The sequence below is a fragment of the Orcinus orca genome, chromosome 1 (genome assembly GCF_937001465.1).
Source record: "Orcinus orca chromosome 1, mOrcOrc1.1, whole genome shotgun sequence".
NCBI classification, from domain to species: Eukaryota; Metazoa; Chordata; class Mammalia; order Artiodactyla; family Delphinidae; genus Orcinus; species Orcinus orca.
In genome coordinates, this window is record NC_064559.1 from 210,408,109 (window position 1) to 210,427,532 (window position 19,424).

Sequence of the window (19,424 nt, forward strand, 5' to 3'; positions counted from 1 at the left end):
CACCCCACTTTCACCAATGGACAGGTCATCCAAAATGAAAATAAATAAGGAAACACAAGCTTTAAATGATACATTAAACAAGATGGACTTAATTGATATTTATAGGACATTCCATCCAAAACCAACAGAATACACATTTTTCTCAAGTGCTCATGGAACATTCTCCAGGATAGATCATATCTTGGGTCACAAATCAAGCCTTGGTAAATTTAAGAAAATTGAAATTGTATCAAGTATCTTTTCTGACCACAACACTATGAGACTAGATGTCAATTACAGGAAAAGATCTGTAAAAAATACAAACACATGGAGGCTCAACAACACACTACTTAATAACGAAGTGATCACTGAAGAAATCAAAGAGGAAATGAAAAAATAACTAGAAACAAATGACAGTGGAGACAGGACGACCCAAAATCTATGGGAGACAGCAAAAGCAGTTCTAAGAGGGAAGTTTATAGCAATATAAGCCCACCTTAAGAAACAGGAAACATCTCGAATAAACAACCTAACCTTGCACCTAAAGCAATTAGAGAAAGAAGAACAAAAAAAACCCCAAAGTTAGCAGAAGGAAAGAAATCATAAAAATCAGATCAGAAATAAATGAAAAAGAAATGAAGGAAACGATAGCAAAGATCAATAAAACTAAAAGCTGGTTCTTTGAGAAGATAAACAAAATTGATAAACCATTAGCCAGACCAAGAAAAAAACCAAGAAAAAAATGGAGAAGACTCAAATCAATAGAATTAGAAATGAAAAAGCTGAAGTAACAACTGACACTGCAGAAATACAAAAGATCATGAGAGATTACTACAAGCAACTCTATGCCAATAAAATGGACAACCTGGAAGAAACGGACAAATTCTTAGAAATGCACAACCTGCCAAGACTGAATCAGGAAGAAATAGAAAATATGAACAGACCAATCACAAGCACTGAAATTGAAACTGTGATTAAAAATCTTCCAACAAACAAAAGCCAGGACCAGATGGCTTCACAGGCAAATTCTATCAAAATTTAGAGAAGAGCTAACACCTATCCTTCTCAAACCCTTCCAAAATATAGCAGAGGGAGGAACACTCCCAAATTCATTCTACGAGGCCACCATCACCTTGATACCAAACCCAGACAAGGATGTCACAAAGAAAGAAAACTACCGGCCAATATCACTGATGAACATAGATGCAAAAATCCTCAATAAAATACTAGCAAACAGAATCCAACAGCACATTAAAAGGATCATACACGCTGATCAAGTGGGGTTTATTCCAGGCATGCAAGGATTCTTCAATATACGCAAATCAATCAATGTGATAAACCATATTAACAAATTGAAGGAGAAAAACCATATGATCATCTCAATAGATGCAGAAAAAGCTTTTGACAAGATTCAACACCCATTTATGATAAAAACCCTGCAGAAAGTAGGCATAGAGGGAACTTTCCTCAACATAATAAAGGCCATATATGACAAACCCACAGCCAACATCATCCTCAATGGTGAAAAACTGAAAGCATTTCCACTAAGATCAGGAACAAGACAAGGTTGCCCACTCTCACCACTCTTATTCCACCTAGTTTTGGAAGTTTTAGCCACAGCAATCAGAGAAGAAAAGGAAATAAAAGGAATCCAAATCGGAAAAGAAGAAGTAAAGCCGTCACTGTTTGCAGATGACATGATAGTATACACAGAGAATCCTAAAGATGCTACCAGAAAACTACTAAAGCTAATCAATGAATTTGGTAAAGTTGCAGGATAAAAAATTAGTGCACAGAAATCTCTGGCATTCCTATACACTAAGGATGAAAAATCTGAAAGTGAAATCAAGAAAACACTCCCATTTACCATTGCAACAAAAAGAATAAAATATCTAGGAATAAACCTACCTAAGGAGACAAAAGACCTGTATGCAGAAAATTATAAGACACTGATGAAAGAAATTAAAGATGATACAAATAGATGGAGAGATATACCGTGTTCTTGGATTGGAAGAATCAACATTGTGAAAATGACTCTACTACCCAAAGCAATCTACAGTTTCAATGCAATCCCTATCAAACTACCACTGGCATTTTTCACAGAACTAGAACAAAAAATTTCACAATATATGAAACACAAAAGACCCCGCATAGCCAAAGCAATCTTAAGAACGAAAAACGGAGCTGGAGGAATCAGGGTCCCTGACTTCAGATTATACTACAAAGCTACAGTAATCAAGACAGTATGGTACTGGCACAAAAACAGAAAGATACATTAATGGAACAGGATAGAAAGCCCAGAGATAAACCCACGCACATATGGTCCCCTTATCTATGATAAAGGAGGCAGGAATGTACAGTGGAGAAAGGACAGCCTCTTCAATAAGTGGTGCTGGGAAAACTGGACAGGTACCTGTAAAAGTATGAGATTAGATCACTCCCTAACACCATACACAAAAATAAGCTCAAAATGGATTAAAGACCTAAATGTAAGGCCAGAAACTATCAAACTCTTAGAGGAAAACATAGGCAGAACACTCTATGACATAAATCACAACAAGATCCTTTTTGACCCACATCCTAGAGAAATGGAAATAAAAACAAAAATAAACAAATGGGACCTAATGAAACTTCAAAGCTTTTGCACAGCAAAGGAAACCATAAACAAGACCAAAAGAAAACCCTCAGAAAGGGAGAAAATATTTGCAAATGAAGCAACTGACAGAGGATTAATTTCAAAAATTTACAAGCAGCTCATGCAGCTCTATACCAAAAAACAAACAACCCAATCCAAAAATGGGCAGAAGACCTAAATAGACATTTCTCCAAAGAAGACATACAGACTGCCAACAAACACATGAAAGAATGCTCAACATCATTAATCATTAGAGAAATGCAAATCAAAACTACAATGAGATATCATCTCACACCGTTCAGAATGGCCATCATCAAAAAATGTATAAACAATAAATGCTGGAGAGGGTGTGGAGAAAAGGGAACACTCTTGCACTGCTGGTGGGAATGTGAATTGGTACAACCACTATGGAGAACAGTATGGAGGTTCCTTAAAAAACTACAAATAGGGCTTCCCTTGTGGCGCAGTGGTTGAGAGTCCACCTGCCGATGCAGGGTACACGGGTTCGTGCCCCGGTCCAGGAAGATCCCACATGCTGCGGAGCGGCTGGGTCCGTGAGCCATGGCCTCTGAGCCTGTGCATCTGGAGCCTGTGCTCCGCAACGGGAGAGGCCACAGCAGTGAGAGGCCCGCGTACCGCAAAAAAAAAAAAAAAAAAAAAAAACTACAAATAGAACTACCGTATGACCCAGCAATCCCACTACTGGGCATATACCCTGAGAAAACCATAATTCAGAAAGAGTCATGTACCAAAATGTTCATTGCAGCTCTATTTACAATAGCCCAGAGATGGAAACAACCTAAGTGCCCATCATCGGATGAATGGATAAAGAAGATGTGGCACATATATACAATGGAATATTACTCAGCCATAAACAGAAACGAAATTGAGTTATTTGTAGTGAGGTGGATGTACCTAGAGTCTGTCATACAGAGTGAAGTAAGTCAGAAAGAGCAAGACAAATACCGTATGCTGACACATATATATGGAATTTAAGAAAAAAAAATGTCATGAAGAACCTAGGGGTAAGACAGGAATAAAGACACAGACCTACTAGAGAATGGACCTGAGGATATGGGGAGAGGGAAGGGTAAGCTGTGACAAAGTGAGAGAGGGGCATGGACATATATACACTACCAAGCGTAAAATAGATAGCTAGTGGGAAGCAGCCACACAGCACAGGGAGATCAGCTCGGTGCTTTGTGCCCGCCTGGAGGGGTGGGATAGGGAGGGTGGGAGGGAGGGAGACGCAAGAGGGAAGAGATATGGGAACATATGTATATGTATAACTGATTCACTTTGTTATAAAGCAGAAACTAACACACCATTGTAAAGCAATTATAACCCAATAAAGATGTTAAAAAAAAAAGAACAAAAAAAAACCCAAAGTTAGCATAAGGAAAGAAATCATAAAGATCATATCAAAAAGAAATGAAGAAGAAATGAAGGAAACGATAGCAAAGATCAATAAAACTAAAAGCTGGTTCTTTGAGAAGATAAACAAAATTGATAAACCATTAGCCAGACTCATCAAGAAAAAAAGGGAGAAGACTTAAGTCAACAGAATTAGAAATGAAAAAGGAGAAGTAACATTTGCATGCTCGTCATTCTTCCCGGGGATGAAGTGTGCTGCTGGCCCAGCCGTGTTTAGAGAGGACGCTCGGAGCTGCAGGAGTTGGCGGAGCGGGGTGGGGGTAGAGGGACAGAAGTCCTCTCTGCAGCTTCTCGCCTCCTTCAGAGGCAAAGGAGGAAAAGGAGCTTGAATATGAAGATCTGATTTCCATGCATTAAAAAAGGAAGGTTTGGGGCAAATGCTGCCCGTCAGGAAGCACTGAGTCTTAGTGTGCAGGGGGCATCAGATGGTGTTTGGTTGTATGAAACGTGTCCCTTCTGAAGGGCCCTGCCTCTGTGATTTAAATTTGTGCCATCACTCTGGTTTTTGTGATTAAGTTCCTTAAGTTGATAGTAAAAGGGAGAGGACGTGGGTGCATAAGGCCGGCTGTGCTCATGAGGGTGAGTCTCCTGGGAAATGCTCTGACCACCGCTTTTTAGAAAAAGAATAAGTGACTAAAAATGGCAAAAAAGAAAGAAAATACGACCGAATGTATGTTGAAGTGCCTGTGAGAGAAAGTGACAGTGACGTTTCCGCTGGACGCTGGCATGTCAGAATGCCTGTGAGAAGAGCGGGAAAGCGGCCACCAAGGAACAGAAGAGAGGAGGCGGGGGACCGGCGGGGCAGCGCGGGAGCAGTGCCCGGCCTGGGAGCTGCCGAGGTCACCAGGCTGTGCGTCCCCGCAGCATCTGTGGTGCGGGGCATGGAGGCCTGTCCTCCGGCTCGTTTCATCCTTCAGTGTTTGTTGAGCGCCTGCACTGGGCCAGCCCTGCCCTGGGCTCCAGAGATGCAGCAGGAACAAGGGCCACTGCTCCAGGAGGAGAGACCACACGGCACGGCCGCTCGGGAGGGTGGGTGCCGTCCTGCCGTCCTTGTCCTGCGATGATCACTGAAGGCATCTCGCAGGAGGATGACAGAATCTTGTTTTCTATTTTGTATTATTGTAAACTGTACATGACGTGAGCTTTGCCATTTTAGCCACGTTTCAGTGTACGGTTCTGTGCCATTGAGGACATTCACACCGTTGTGTAGACGCCACCACCGTCCAGCTCCAAAACTTGAGAACGGCAGAATATTTTTAAACCACCCGATTGCTCAGGAGTTTTCGGAAAAGATTTTTAAATTACTAATCAGTTGTCTAATCTGTTCAAAGCATAGATTAAGGTAGATTTTGTAACTAAAATTTAACTTTTGGCATGGTTCATTTGTCTCCCTGCAAGATATACGAACCCATCTCTCGTTAATAAGGATTGTTTTTGACGCCCAGAATCCGTTTGTGTGAGTTTGCTTTCTTTAGTTGGTAGGTGTATAAATCACGTGAACCCTATTTGCAAGTTTAGTGTCAGTCTGTCAGGTGCTTCCCCAGTCCTAAAATTGTATTCTCGTGTGTTTTCTGTATTCAGAGCTTGGGTTGGAGAGAAGTTCCTATCGTGTAAGCTTTGATTTTCTGCAATCACAGTAGACGGTGTCTACGTATTGCGTCACTTAATGCCGTGGATAGGGGACCAGCTCGTCCCTGTCCTCCCGTGAAACTGCAAGTCCCAGATGCGCCTCCCCCACCAGTGGCCAGCAGCCCAGGCCACGTGGGTCTAGCAGGCTCAGGTGGGGCAGACTGGCCAGTGCAGGGAGGAAGGCTTGGTGACAGGAGGAGCCCCCGGGAGGCCCCTGAGCGGCAGGAGGAGAGCTCGGTGCAGAGGGGCAGCTTCCCGCCGTGGACACACAGGGCCCTGCACCCTGTCCTTCCTCCGGTCAGCACTGCGCCCCCGGCTGTCACCTCCCACAGTGGGGACGCCCAGCAGCCAAGACCCACGAGGCAGATACGCGGTGCGTGAGGGTGTGGTGCCCGCGCAGGGGAAGAGGAAGCCAGAGGAGGGAGGCGGTCAGCTGACCGCCTGACACCACATGACGCTGCGTGGCGGGGGGGCCCCCGGGGCAGCAGTGCCGTGGCCTGTGGAGCCTCCAGGGGTCCCTTTACAGGGGCAGTAACGGGCCGCCCTGGCCGCTGTGTTTGCAGGTGGTGGGAAGGGCAGGCTCCTGGGGTGCTGAAGCAGAGCCTGCGGGGCTCACTGATGGGTCGGGGACAGGCCACACCTGGAACAGGAGGGAGGGGTGGGAGCCGCTGGGGTCTCCAGGCTTCGTGGCCTGAATACCTAGAAGACTGGCGGTTCTGGGCTCTGCGCCAGAGGCTGCGAGGGGCGCACGTGAGGGGGAGCCTGTGGGCGGGGAAGGGGGGGTTGGTCTGGTTGAGTCACATTTAAGTGACGTTAAGACCCAAGTACATGCTGGGTAGCAGAGAGGCCCAGGTGGTGGCACAAACGTTAGGGTCATGAGCACAGAGATGGGTGTGCAGCCTGGGACCTGGGCAAAAGCACCGTCAGGGTCTGTATGGACAAATGGGGGGCGGGCTGAGTCCTGGAGGGGGCGCCCTGGGAGCCCGACTCAGAAGGGCCTGGAGGAGACAGGTGAGGAGAGTCACGTGCCGCCGGGAGCCCATGGCGCGTTCTTCGGGCGGGCAGCCACTGATGATGGGCAGGCGACCCGAAGGGGGTGCAGGTGGCCTTGATGAAAAGTGGTTTCCAAGGAGACGGGGGGGGCGGGCAGGAGCCCGAGGGAGGGGCTGTGGAGGGCAGGAGCCCGAGGGAGGGGCTGTGGAGGGCAGGATGCAGGAGCCCGCTGCCCACGGGTTGAGAGGGCGACTCTTCCAAACAAGTGTGTTGTTTGCAGACGGAGATTCTGCCACACAGCCTAAGGTCATGCCTCCAGGATCACAGTAGACTCTGGGTGGACTCTCCCTCGCCCTGCAGCCATTCGTCCCTGATCTTTCTGTTCTTCTGTTTCAGGAAAAAGAGAGTGAAGCTGCGAAGGCCGAGAATCAGGGTACGTAGAACGCACATCGTGAAAGCTCTGCGTAGTCACGCCGCGAATGTCTGCATCTCCGACACTTCAGGGCTGAATGCAAAATACTACCTTTACTAACTGGTAGCTTTTAAACTGTATTTCCCATCCAACTGGTTAACTGGTTACTAAAACTTTGAAAATAGTTTTCTACCAAAGGTTATTTAAATAGCTTTCTTTTTAATTTCTTTAGACACTCAAGGAAGGAAAGCGGCCCCACCTAATGCTCCAGAAATTCCAGATAATCACTATTTAGATAAGTGAGTAAAGTTGTCTCTAACCCACTGTAGAATAAGTAGAGGGACTAACCCATAAAAATGCCGTCAGATAAATATATTCCCCCTGGTTCATGAGGCTCACGTGACCTAGTTGGCTCTTTTCAGTGATTCTGAAAGCTAGGAAATTGCCCTCCAAACCAGGAGCACCAGCTGTGAGTCAAGGTAACCTTTCCTCTCTTCCCCGACAGAAACGAGCAGGCTGTTTGTCAGAAGTCCTGTTACAGGCCAGAAATTCTTTTAGTGTTTGATGAAAGTATAGTTGATTTACGGTGTGTTGGTCTCTGCTGTACAGCAGAGTGACTCAGTTATACGTATATATGTTCTTTCTCATCTTCTTCTCCACTATGGCTTATCACAGGACATTGAATATGGTCAGGCTCAAACTTTACAGCAGCAAAATGCTTTCTCCTGTGCTGTGGCTGAGACAGATCTACAAGGAATTTAAGGGAGATGTCTTGGTCTAATCTTTTCTTGTGATTTAAAATATCCTTTCTGCTTGGTGACGCTGACAGAGTTAGAATTCTAAGGGATCTTAAGCTACTTTTTCTCAAACCCCTACGTGGTAAAGACTCTTGTTTACGCCCGTTGATAGAGGAGCTACCCAGCCCCTCCTGAGGCCCCTCTGTGAGGGGCAGCCGTGCCTCCAGGTCAAGCTGAAGCCCACTCAGTGGGTCCGGGATGGTGGCCGCAGGCTGGGCATGGGGGCGTCACAGAGCTCCCCGGGAGCCGGCAGGATGGGGATGGCTAAACTGGGTCTGTGCTTCATTTCTTACCTTTCTGTTTTGTTTCAGTTTATGTATTTTTTGTGGGGAGAGGAGCGACTCCTTCACAGAAGAAGGCCTGGATCTCCATTACTGGAAGCACTGTCTTATGCTGACGAGATGTGACTACTGCAAACAGGTCAGGTGCTGGGCACGGGCGGGCCAGACCCAGGCAGGCGAGCTGGGCACGCAGTTCCCGAAGGCCGAGTCACAAAAATGTCCCAAATCTTAGCATTTTCAGAGGAAAAGTTATGGGGAAAGTTTTGTTGGGGTTGATTTTTCCTACTTTATTATTAGAGTATAACATATATATAAATGTATACAAGTCATGGGTGTTACAGCTCCTGAATTATCGCAAGATAAAGAAATCCACGTAACTGCCAGCAGGCCAGGTACCGCAAGGTACCCCACCCTCCTCCCCAGGGCCATCACTGTCCTCGTGTCTGTTTCTTGCTTTGTGAGTTTTACCGAAGTGGAATCATACGCTACGTCTGGGGTTTGCTGTACAGTATTCCATTGTTTGAATGTACCACAATTTATCAGTCCTTTCTACTGCGTCTGGGTTTGGGCTGAGACTGTTAGGAATAGCGTTGCTACAGACACCCTTGTGTAATCTTCCGCGCGTGCGGACGCACGTTTTTGGGCATACACCTCGCTGTAGGACGGCTGGGTGGGCTCGCGTCCAGCTGCAGAAGGCCAGTGTGAGCCGCGCGCCTAGTGTCCGGGCGGGAGCCGCCCCCCGTCCTCGCCAGCCTCGCAGTCGCCACCTGCCACGCGCATGTCACGCTCTCCTGACGATGCTGGGCTGGAGCCCTGTCCCCCTGCTGGCCTCTCGCTGACCTCTTTTGCGAAGCACTTCTAGTTTCTCACCCATATTTTGAATTGGGTGCCAGTCCCACTATTGCTGACGTGTAGTCATTCTTGACACACCCGGATGTGCGTCCTTCGCCACTTGAATGTGTGGTGTCCACTCTGTGTCTGGCCTCTTCACCAACGAGCAGGAGCTTTTCATTTTAATGTTGTCCACCCTACTGACCCGTTCTAGGGTTAATGCTTGGGCACCCTGTTGAAGGGGTCCTCGCGCACCCCAGTTGTTCATCTTTCCTCTATGCAGCCAGCCAGCCCTTCTTTAGACAGAGGAGGGGAACCAGAAGGGGAGTGACCTTCTCTCCTGTCCTGGGTGCTCTCAGGCCTGCAGGGGCGGGGTGGGCAGGCCCCACCCTCTGAGCAGCTCCTCCCCACCCTGGCTGGCAGTGCAGACTCCTCCCCCCGGCGTGGCCTGGCTCCTCTGGCAGCAGGCGAGAGTCTGCGGCGTGAAGCTCTAGGGTGTGTACAAGCCCCTCCTGGCAAAGAGGTCACAGTGGTGAAAGGGTCTCTTCTTGTGACCCGTTTCCGGGCACGTTCTTAGAAATGGCCGGGAGCCGGGATTGAACCCAAGGCCATGTAGACCCCTGAGCTCTTCAGAGTACAGGGCAGGGTTAGTGTTGTGGGTGAACCGTTGCTTCCCCTCCCCGCTTAGCCGTGGCCTCTGGATGCTCCTGAGGTAGCATGGCAAGCAGGATGTGAGGTCTCCAGCCACGTGTACGTGACTGCACAGGTAACAGGTGTGCGCCTCCCTTCCCGAGTGGTGCTGGCGGGACAGGAAGCGCGCGCTCGTGCAGGGGCCGGGGCCGGGGCTGCACGCGCCTCAGGGCGCTCAGCCATGTGACGTGTCCCGTCGTGGCTTCCAGGTGGTGGAGATTTCCAGCCTGACGGAGCATCTGCTGACAGAGTGTGACAAAAAGGACAGCTTTGGGGAGTGTTACCGCTGCAGCGAGGCCATTTTAAAGGAAGAGCTGCCCAGACACATAAAAACGAGAGACTGCAACCGTGAGTGCCCCCGCAGCCCCCCGAGACCCTCGCGCCATCCCCGGAGGCCCGGCTGGGGGGTCGGGGGGCAGATCCCGCGTCTGCCGGTGCCCCTACCCACCCGTTCCTCTGCGCCGCCATTCACGCCCCACAGGAGTAACTAGATCTTGTCTCATTGAAACCGTTTCAGCTGCCAAAGCGGAGAAGCTGGCGAACCGGTGTCCTCTGTGCCACGAGAATTTCACCCCCGGAGAAGAGGTGAGGGGCTGACGGGGCGACCTGGCTGCGTGGAGGGACGGCAGGCGTCGGGCGGAGGCTGGCCCCCGGGGTGGGGTGAGGCTCTGTCTCAGGATTCCTGCGCTCCCTGCGCAGCACGCCTGTGGCATCTCCCAGGAAGGGGGAGCGAGCGTCTCAGCTCTTTGGGATGGAAGCATGAAGTGGTTTCACTTTTTCCAGGCTTGGCTTTCATCTCCACGTTGGGGCCTAGACTGGCCTCCTGGCCAGATTCTGTAACGCTCTGGTCCCTTGTAATGCATAAAGCTGAGCCCCGTCCAGGTTGGAAATCCTATCTCGTGTCCGGTGCCCAGCACTCCGCCCGCTCCCAGCGTGAGCCACGCGGGTGACACAGCGGCCTAGTTGGGGGGCGCCAGGGTCTCCCACCCTCTCCTCCACGCGCCCCGTCCTCTGGTGTCAGCCTGATCACTCTGGCTCACACGACGCCAGCGCTGCCCTGCGTGCTGAGCTCCCGCGGGGCCCAGCAGGCCCAGCCTCTCCTGCCCTGAGCCCCTCAGCCGCGGCCACCTGCGGTCCACCCACTGCGTCCACTGCGGGGTCCCTTGTCCCAGCCCTGGGGCTGTGGTGCCAATAGGATGGCTCAGACCCAGCGACGCCCCACCGTGCCGCATGGTGGGCCCGGCCGCCCGCTGCTCCCTCAGCGCCCCAGCCATCCGGCCGTCCAGGGCTCATCCTCTCTCCCTCTCAGAAAACGTCACACACGTAACAGAGACAAGCATGGGAACCACGTGCCTCCTCACGGGCCGTGTGTGGGGAAGGCACGGTGAAGGTTTAGGTCTCTTCCATCGTTGACTGGTTTTCAGAATGACAGGTTGGGTCCCCAGCACCTTCCAGTGGTGGCCTATTTGCTTGTTGGATCTTAGCACCATCAAGAACTCACGGCTTAAAACTGTCTGCCGTGTTCAGCTGTTGGCATCGCTGTGCTTAGTGGTGCGTGAACGAGCCGTTCTCTGGCCATCAGAGCCTCTGCAGACAGGCTCCTGGCGCTGCCGGTGGCCCAGGGGACTCAGAGCCTCCTGGCCGTCGCAACAAGGTGCCCCACCGAGCCTTCCGTTCCTGGTTCCCTGCAGTGGAAATGACGTTCCAGGACCCCCTCGGGTGCCTCGGGTGCTCCTTGCTCCTGGTTCGGTACCATTCTGGGCCTCTTTGCGGACAGAGCCGGGGAAAACGTTGAGATAAATCCATCAAAAGTTCACGGTGGGGGCTTCCCTGGTGGCGCAGTGGTTGAGAGTCCACCTGCCGATGCAGGGGACACGGGTTCGTGCCCCGGTCCGGGAGGATCCCACATGCCGCGGAGCGGCTGGGCCCGTGAGCCATGGCCGCTGAGCCTGCACGTCCAGAGCCTGTGCTCCGCAGCGGGAGAGGCCACAACAGTGAGAAGCCCACGTACCGCAAAAAAAAAAAAAAAGTTCATGGTGACGTTCCTGATTCGGAGTCTGAGCTGTAAGGGTCTCTTGAACCTCTGGCGTCGCACGTTTGTGTGTCCTTCCTTCCCTCCCAAGAATCAGTGCCCACAGCCCCCAGAGATGCCCGTTGGACCGTCACAGAGTGTGCATTGCTCGGACCCACGTTCCCCTTGGTGGGGGCTCAGAGCAGCGGTGCGGGTGCTGCAGGCAGGGAGATGCTGCTGGACGCCACGCTGTCCCAGCTCTTTGTGTCCCTCCCGTGCCTCCTTCTGGAGACGTGGGGCAAAAGCATCTGTGCTTCACGGTCACGGGAGTTGCTCCACGTGCTTGTGTCGCCAGTTGTTAACAACTCAGCCTCATTGTTTCAGTCTGTGTTCAAGTCCCAGGGGTTTTCAAACACAAGCTCTACAATTACATGAGATACTTAGACGGTTCCAAAGTCTGTCAAATGAGACTTAGGGAAGACCCGACAGAAGCTGCTGCCCTGCCCACCATCCCTCCTCTTACAGAGCGAGGGGCTTTTTATGGTTTATCCATTTTAGTCCTAAATGTGAACTGCTCTCACATGCCCACACTTTTTCTCTCTCCCTGTGTATTTTTAGAATTTAGGAGCCTTTGAGCTTTTGTTGTCGTTGTCACCTTTACACTATTACTGTCGTACGTGACCGGCCCCTCCTTCTGGAGACCAGTCGGCTCCCTGCTCTGAGCAGCGCAGACATTGGCAGTGGCCTCCTTCCCTTCCTGCCCTCCCCCCAAGCCCCCCGCGTCTGCCTTGAGGGGATGGCATCTGACTCACAGTCAACTGCAGAGACGCATTGGCAGGCTTGTGCTGCTTCTCCTCTGCTTTCTCCGTGTTTTCTTAACGTGGCACCACCCGCCGAGCAGCTTAAACACCCGTTGTTCTATCACAGTTTCTGTGGGTCAGAAGTCCAGGCACGACCTGGCTGGGTCCTCTGCTTGCGGTCTCCCAGGGCTGCACTCGAGGTGTCATCCAGGCTGCGCTCTCATCTGTGGCTCGGCAGGGAAAGGAGCCACTTCCTGGCCCATCGCAGGTGCTGGCAGAATTCTTTTCTTCGTCATTGTAGGACCGAGGGCCCTTCTTCCTTGCTGGCTGTCCAGCAGGGCCACCCTCAGCCCCTGCACCCTGTGCCCCTGGACCGTCGCACATTGTGCACCCCGCGTGACAGCGGTCTTGGCATGTTTGCTCAGCGGTGATGAGAGCTGGGAGAGGTGTGAAGTGCAGGCAGCATCTCAAGATACATAGGTGCTCCGGCCGTGCACTCAGCACAGGGGGCTCCAAGGCAGGACACGCACAGAGCTCAGGACCCACGCCCGCAGCCGCAGCGCATCGCCACCCCTGGCTCGGTCGTCTCAGTGGCCCCTCTGGTGGCCTGGTTCCCATTCCACCTACCTCTCGTTTCAGGCGTGGAAGGCCCACCTCATGGGCCCCACGGGCTGCACAGTGAACCTGCGCCGGACGCACGTGCTACGCAAGGCGCCCACGCTGCCGCCAGGTAAGCATCCGCCCCGGCCTCGGCCCTGTCCCTGGGTCCCGAACAAGTAGGGTGATCATGTCGTCAGCACCAGCTCTGGCCGAAGCTCCTCCACGTGGTCCTGCTTCCCCACTCACAGAGTTGAGAAATCAAACCGCGGGTGTTTGCAGGTGCACCCCAGGTCTCGTGTCCCTCCGCGCCGTGGGTACCAGTGTCCGGAAACTGGGGGTTCAGTAGGAGACCCGTAGGCGGCGCCACGACCTGACTTCTGAATCCCAGTTCCGGCTGCTTTCTGTAGGATTTAGAATGCCTTACAGAAGAGTGTTGTTTTTCATTAGAAAATTATTCTTGACCTTGGATACACGACTTTATTTTGGGGCCCTGTGATCAACGAGAACATGAGGAAATGTGTCTCGTGCTCATTCAGCGCCAGGCACCTGCAGGAGCTGCACCCCTCACACACGCACACACACGCGCGCGCGCACGCACACATGCACACGTGTGAGGACCAGGGGTGCTGGGGGAGCCACCCCGGCCTCCTAGCCGGGTAACCGGCCCTGGTCACATGGCTGCTGGTCTTTCATTTCGGGAGCTGTTTGAAACTAAAAATTAGGTAAGCGGCTCAGTTCTTTGCTCTGACCGTGCATCAGGCTCCTCCTCTGGCTCTTTCTTCCTCTCCTGCCGTCGCATGTGCATCCTCAAGGGTGGCCCGCCCAGCCCCCTCTCACATCTGCCGGCCCAGCCCAGCCACCTGTGGGCTGGGTGACCGGGAGCGTCCCAGCCCCTCGTGCTCAGATCCTCCCTGTGTCTGGCGACCCCGGGCCACTCGCACTGTCACCGCGGCTTTGCGCCCTGGCTCACGCTTGTCCCCCGTGCTCTGTGTGTCCACTGCAGGTAGAGGCCCAGCCGCAGCCAAGTCGGGGACCTCGGGATCCAAGGTCGGAAGCAAGATCCCCACCCCCAAGGGGGGCCTGAGTAGAAGCTCCGGCAGGACGTACACGAAGCGGTGACAGCACCGCATCTGCTCCCTCGTCTCCAAAGGGAGCGAGCAGCTTCCCCAGCCGTGGACGTGTCACCTCAAAGCATCTCTAGACGTGGCAACCCCCGCTCCGCCCCTGCTGCCCCCAGGCTCCTGGCTGCGCCCGTCCCGACCGTGGCCCCTGCCTCCGGAGTGAGGCCCTGATCTCCCCTGGCTCCGGCTCGCAGGTCTCCAGCCCCCAGGGCCCGGGGTCCACAGGAGACGGTCCTGCTGGAGGAGCAGCGCCGAGCGGCCCATGCGGAGGGACAGGCCCAGCGCAGCACCTCTGCGCAGCTGCTTGGATCAATTTCCATAAAGCCCTCACTCTAAACCTCTTGCATGTGGGTCTCTGTCAGCCGTGGTGGAAGGTCTGCAGGGCTCGCCAGGCCGGGGGATGGGATGGGATGGGATGGGGGGGCCAGTCCCCCTGTGCCCCTCCTCCCCAGGGTAGGGGGTCTGTCGGCCTGCAAAGCCCGCATGTCCACGGCAGCAAGAAGTAAGGTCGAGGTCAAGAAGGTAAGGTCGAGGTCAAGAAATTAAGGTCCCGGCCCGGCCCCCTCGGCTCTCGCCTGCCAGACTCTCGGAGCGCAGCCCCCCTGACCCCCACATCGGCGCCCACACCAGGCGGAGTGGAGGTTAATGCTGGCGGCTCCACGTCAGGCCCTTCCTCGGGGGGCTTCAAGTTCTTTACACGCATCAAGCCCTAGAAAAATAGGAGATGACGTTCCCCGATGATCCTGCGCTCACCTGAGCAGGTGTGTCCGTCGAAATAGCCCTTTCCTAACCCCTGGGGCAGGCAGAGCGACTCCCACTCTGCGTAATTCAGAGGAGCCTCCGAGCCTCTGCTCAGCCCGTCATCCTGTCCCGCTCGGATCCGTGTGGGAATTGCAACTGTATGTTCACTTTTCTCAAACACTTTGTATGATACTTTCAACACCAAAAACCACTTAAAATGATGAAACCAAACCTCAGAATCCAGCCTCCTGACCAGCCGCCAACCAACCTTCCCGGCCCATGGCAGTGGCTCACCTGGCTTCAGAGCCAGGTAGCTGTGGGGGAGCCAGTGTCTGTCCAGAACGTGCTTGGAAAGGCTGCCTTCTCGTCCACGCCTGTGCTCCCCAGGTGCCCAGCCCACTAGAGACCGAAAGAAGATGGCCCTCCCTGCCCCACCCGGCCCCGTGCCCAGGGTGTGCTTTCCTCCTGAGCATGATCCAGGCAGGCTTCCAGGATGACGAAACTTGTACTACACCGTTAGTGTAAGAATATTTTTAATTCCCAACCATGTAAAATAACAAAATATATATTTAAAAACTAATAGTTATTTGAGCGATGTGCTCCCTGGGTATGTTAGTGACCGTGAATTTGTACTAGTCGATCAATTTCCATTTTTGGTAGGCTAATGCTTTCTCATACGGTTGACTCAAAATACTGAGCCGGAATAAGAGTGACCAAGAGAATTACCTTCAAAAATACACTCTATAAAAAAACGTAAAAATATGGGGGGAGAAATAACATAAAACTTTACTAGAGAGAGCAGAGTACAGATGCCAAGATAATTATAAAATGAGCCTTCCTGGTTTCAAAAAGATGTTGCCATGGTCTCTCACCCATGAGAGTGAAGTACAGGTAGAACACTGCTTTAAACAGAACAATGAGAAAAGTTAACCAAGAAATGATTCTTTTCTCTCCAATCAAAACTTTTAAGAACTATACAGTTAATGTTTTCTATGTATTGTAACATAAAGAAGATTTTTGTAAAATTACTTAATTTTTAGTGATTGACAAAATTGAGTGCATTTAAAACAGATCAGTCTTGCTGGTTACAGAAGAATCATGTGTTTCTATTCCGATGATTCCTGGCAGTGATCAGTGGCTATTAAAATCTTTACAGAGTTATATATGTACTACTAAGGGCCCAAGAATAAAGGATAGAAAACTAAAAAGGAACTATAAGCTCCCTTGGCCACTCATAAACATCTAAACTCGGAACAGTACTTAATTGAAATCTCACTCATGAATATGTTGTGGATACTTAACAATATTTATTTCTATTATTTTCATATTTCAAAATATTCTGATTTAAAAGAATTGTATCTATAAATCTGGCATTAGAGTACAAGCGTAAACACTTTTAATGAAAATTTGCAACTTTTTAATGTTTTGACATAGTTTTCTATTTGTCTTTATTTCACGTACCAAAATTGTAAAATATCTAAGTAATATATTTTTGTTGTTGTTTGAGGGCTTAGGCGTTAATTCACCGAGTATATGAATATAATAAAAAGATTACTAAATGTCTTGTCACTTTCGTTTTAAAATTATAATTAAAAAGCAATCGGTAAGTTACATTTCCTTTCATAAACATGCAGGTGTAGCTCAGCCCTGAAATGCCAGGGAGTTGCTGAGATTTGCTTAGAGAGGGGCAGTGGGTATTAGGTTGCCAGGAGAGAGTGTGGTTCCTAAAATAAGTTATTTGTGGGTTTACTCCTGAAGAAGCTGAACGATTTTAAGCTACATATAAATTAGAGAAAGTTCTTTACCAATTTTATCCCATGGAATAAAATGAGAATATTTTATAAATGCTCCAATTGTGCCCATCAGAGGTTTATACTTTATAGTCTCTTCCTGTGTTTTTTATCCCTTTTGAAAGAGGGCATTTTTACCAGCCAACAAAGCTATTTTGCTTTTCAAATAAGTAAAAATACAGTATTTTCTCTGTTGATTTGTAGAGTGGTTTTAAGTTTTTATTACCTTTGATGGTTTTATAAGTTTCCATTTTGAAGTTATAGTTTTTTCCTTTATATATATATACACACACACACACACACACACATATATAAACTTAAAACTTAGCATTACAGTTTAAACAGCAAAATTACTTATCTTACTTTGGTAGGTGGGGTGTGTGCGTGAGTGTGTGCTCTGGAGAACGTGGGAGGAAAGAGCTCGCTGTCCAAAGGGAAGAGAGTGATTCCACCTGCTAGTGTCAGACACCCCGAGAGATTTCAGTGCGCTACTTTCAACTAGGTGTTCGTTAGTGCCATTGCTTATTTGCTCTTAAAAACTAGCCCAGTGCTAAAAAAACAAGAGCCTGCTGGAGCAGCGTGTGCCCCGAATCCTCTCCTCGGAGCGCTGGGGTCTCCGCCCAGCCTGCTGCCACCAGGGGCAGGAAAGACCTGGGCAGGAGCTGAGCCTCCTGGATCTGGGGTCGGGGTTTGGGGCGGTGACCCCCGGAGCCGCTGCCGCAGGGCGGACGGGAGCAATTCAGTGGAGCGCCCCACGCCCCCACGTGCGTGTTCTGGAAGGGTCAGAGGGCCTGCAGGGCAGCTGGTCCCACCCTCCACTGCAGGCAGGGAAACTGGGTCAGAGCCCAAGCCCTCACCACCGGAAGGCAGCGTGCCCAGATGTGAACCCTGTGCTCTGCGCCTCTGTCCACCCTGCGGTGAGGGTTGCCGGGAGCAGGTTCGGGGTACTGGAGGCAAGATCCGCTTGTCTCTGCCTCGGTTTCCCCACACACCCCGGAATGGAGCTGAGGGGGAGGTGCTGAGCCTGGTTCCCAGCACACGCCCTCTGCGAGCCTGCGCCCAAGCACAGAGCAGTTCCCCGCAGGCAGCCTCCACCCCTTCATCTCAGGCGGGGAAGGTGATGAGCCTGCAGGGGTGGGGGGAGACGGAAGGTGTGGCGCCGCCACCTGCCCGGCTAGCCTCAAAATCTCCCCGAGCTTCCTTCTGGCCTCTGAGGTCCCCAGGGGTGCCTCCCAGTGTGTGTGGGGGGGGGGAGCCAGCCGCAGGAGGAAGGGCACCACCACCCCCAGTCTCTGAGCTCTCAAGTGCAGGGGAGGCGTGCGGCTCCTCCCCATCAAGAGATGTCCCAGCAGGGAGAGCGGGGAAGAGAGTGAGGTCAGACTGAGCAGCAGGGTGGGTGCCCTTGTGAGCAGGTGTCCCGGGGCCTAGCTCATCCCTAAAGCCCCCTTTCATGGCCCTCGTCCTGAAGGTTGAGGACTCCCCAGGAGTGTCCTAGCACCGCCTCCACACTGGTCACCTGGCCACCCCTTCTCGGTGCCTCCTGGTGTCCCGGGACCAGTCCTGGCAATGGACGGGAGCAGTGTCCTGCTGAAGGTGGGAGGCACTGCTGGAACCACTGCTAGGGTTCTAGATGGGGTAAGGAGACAACGCTTGGGAATGCTGTTTACCAAATTCAGGGATCCTAAGTCAAATTACCCGGGAGGCTGGGACAGTGGCAGGAGGGCAAGCCCTGCCAGGTGTCCAGGGCCTCCAGCTCCCAGCCTCAGCCCGGTGGAGACATGGTCCGGGACCAGGGCGGGGACAGCAATGGGGACTGAGACTGGGGCACGGAAGGGGATGGAGAGGGGGTCTGGATGCACCAGCTGCACCCTGCAGGCCGGCCAAGAAGAGACGGTGGTGGCCCTGGGGTCTGGCCGCACTGTCTGCAGTACCAACCTCGGCTGTCTTCACAGACACCGCACAGGCATGTATCCCTAGACAAAAGAATCTTGAGTTTGACATACCTTTAAGCTGTGCACGTGGCATCATACCGCATGTATCCCGGTGTGAGTTGCTTTCCTCCCTCCCCATCGCGACCCTGACCGTCCGTCATTCATGCTGCTGCGTGCAGCTCAGACACGGTCTCCACGTGGTCATGCACGTGAAGAAACGTCTCACAACTTATTTATCCATTCTCCTGTTGACGGTCATTGGTTGTTTCCAGTGTTGGCTACTGTAAAACTATTACTACTCTCATAGCCTGTCAAGATGATGTGTGTTAGCATGAGCTGCTGGACAGCGGCCCAGAAACCTACCACGAGAAACTAAGCAAGCAACACAACACCCAGGTCCCAGGAACCGAAAGCCACTGATATCACGCATGTGTGTACAGCCTTCCAAGAAATCACTGAGGAGAACGCGCAGAGGGCAGCGGAAGCCGGCTCAGAAGGCACAGGTGGAAGAGGTCCTAGGGGCCCATTCTCACCTCTCCCGGCCTTGCCTGGGGACAGTCACTGCCTGCCCTTCACAGATGGAATTGGTCACAACAGCAACCGAGACAAAAATCTGTGTTTCCTGTGTGGGGTCATTGGCGCTGACGGGGGCAAAGTCAGGGCAGCACAAAGGCCCTGCTAGAAATAAACATGGTACAGTCACAACGCACTTATAATGCCAGACGGCGAACAACCCGCAAGTACCTCCC

The 19,424-nt window shown here is 51.7% G+C and overlaps 2 protein-coding genes across 9 annotated transcripts in view; one reads left to right on the forward strand and one right to left on the reverse strand.

The window, feature by feature from the left end:
• Positions 1 to 16,513, forward strand: part of CEP104 (centrosomal protein 104) — a 58,274-nt gene extending 41,761 nt beyond the window's left edge. For 7 of the 8 annotated variants that reach the window (XM_033432757.2, XM_004272317.4, XM_033432758.2 and 4 more), the window contains 7 exons: positions 7,067 to 7,103; positions 7,315 to 7,381; positions 8,191 to 8,299; positions 9,891 to 10,029; positions 10,199 to 10,266; positions 13,132 to 13,222; positions 14,096 to 16,513. In XM_033432757.2, coding sequence (XP_033288648.1) covers positions 7,067 to 7,103; positions 7,315 to 7,381; positions 8,191 to 8,299; positions 9,891 to 10,029; positions 10,199 to 10,266; positions 13,132 to 13,222; positions 14,096 to 14,211 — 627 coding nt within the window. In that variant the 3' untranslated portion in view covers positions 14,212 to 16,513. Of the gene's footprint in view, positions 1 to 7,066; positions 7,104 to 7,314; positions 7,382 to 8,190; positions 8,300 to 9,890; positions 10,030 to 10,198; positions 10,267 to 13,131; positions 13,223 to 14,095 lie in introns of those variants that run through there. The other variant, XM_049706108.1, reaches the window with a different exon arrangement.
• Positions 1 to 19,424, reverse strand: part of TP73 (tumor protein p73) — a 680,368-nt gene that overhangs the window by 548,666 nt on the left and 112,278 nt on the right. The gene's annotated exons all lie outside the window — the stretch shown is intronic.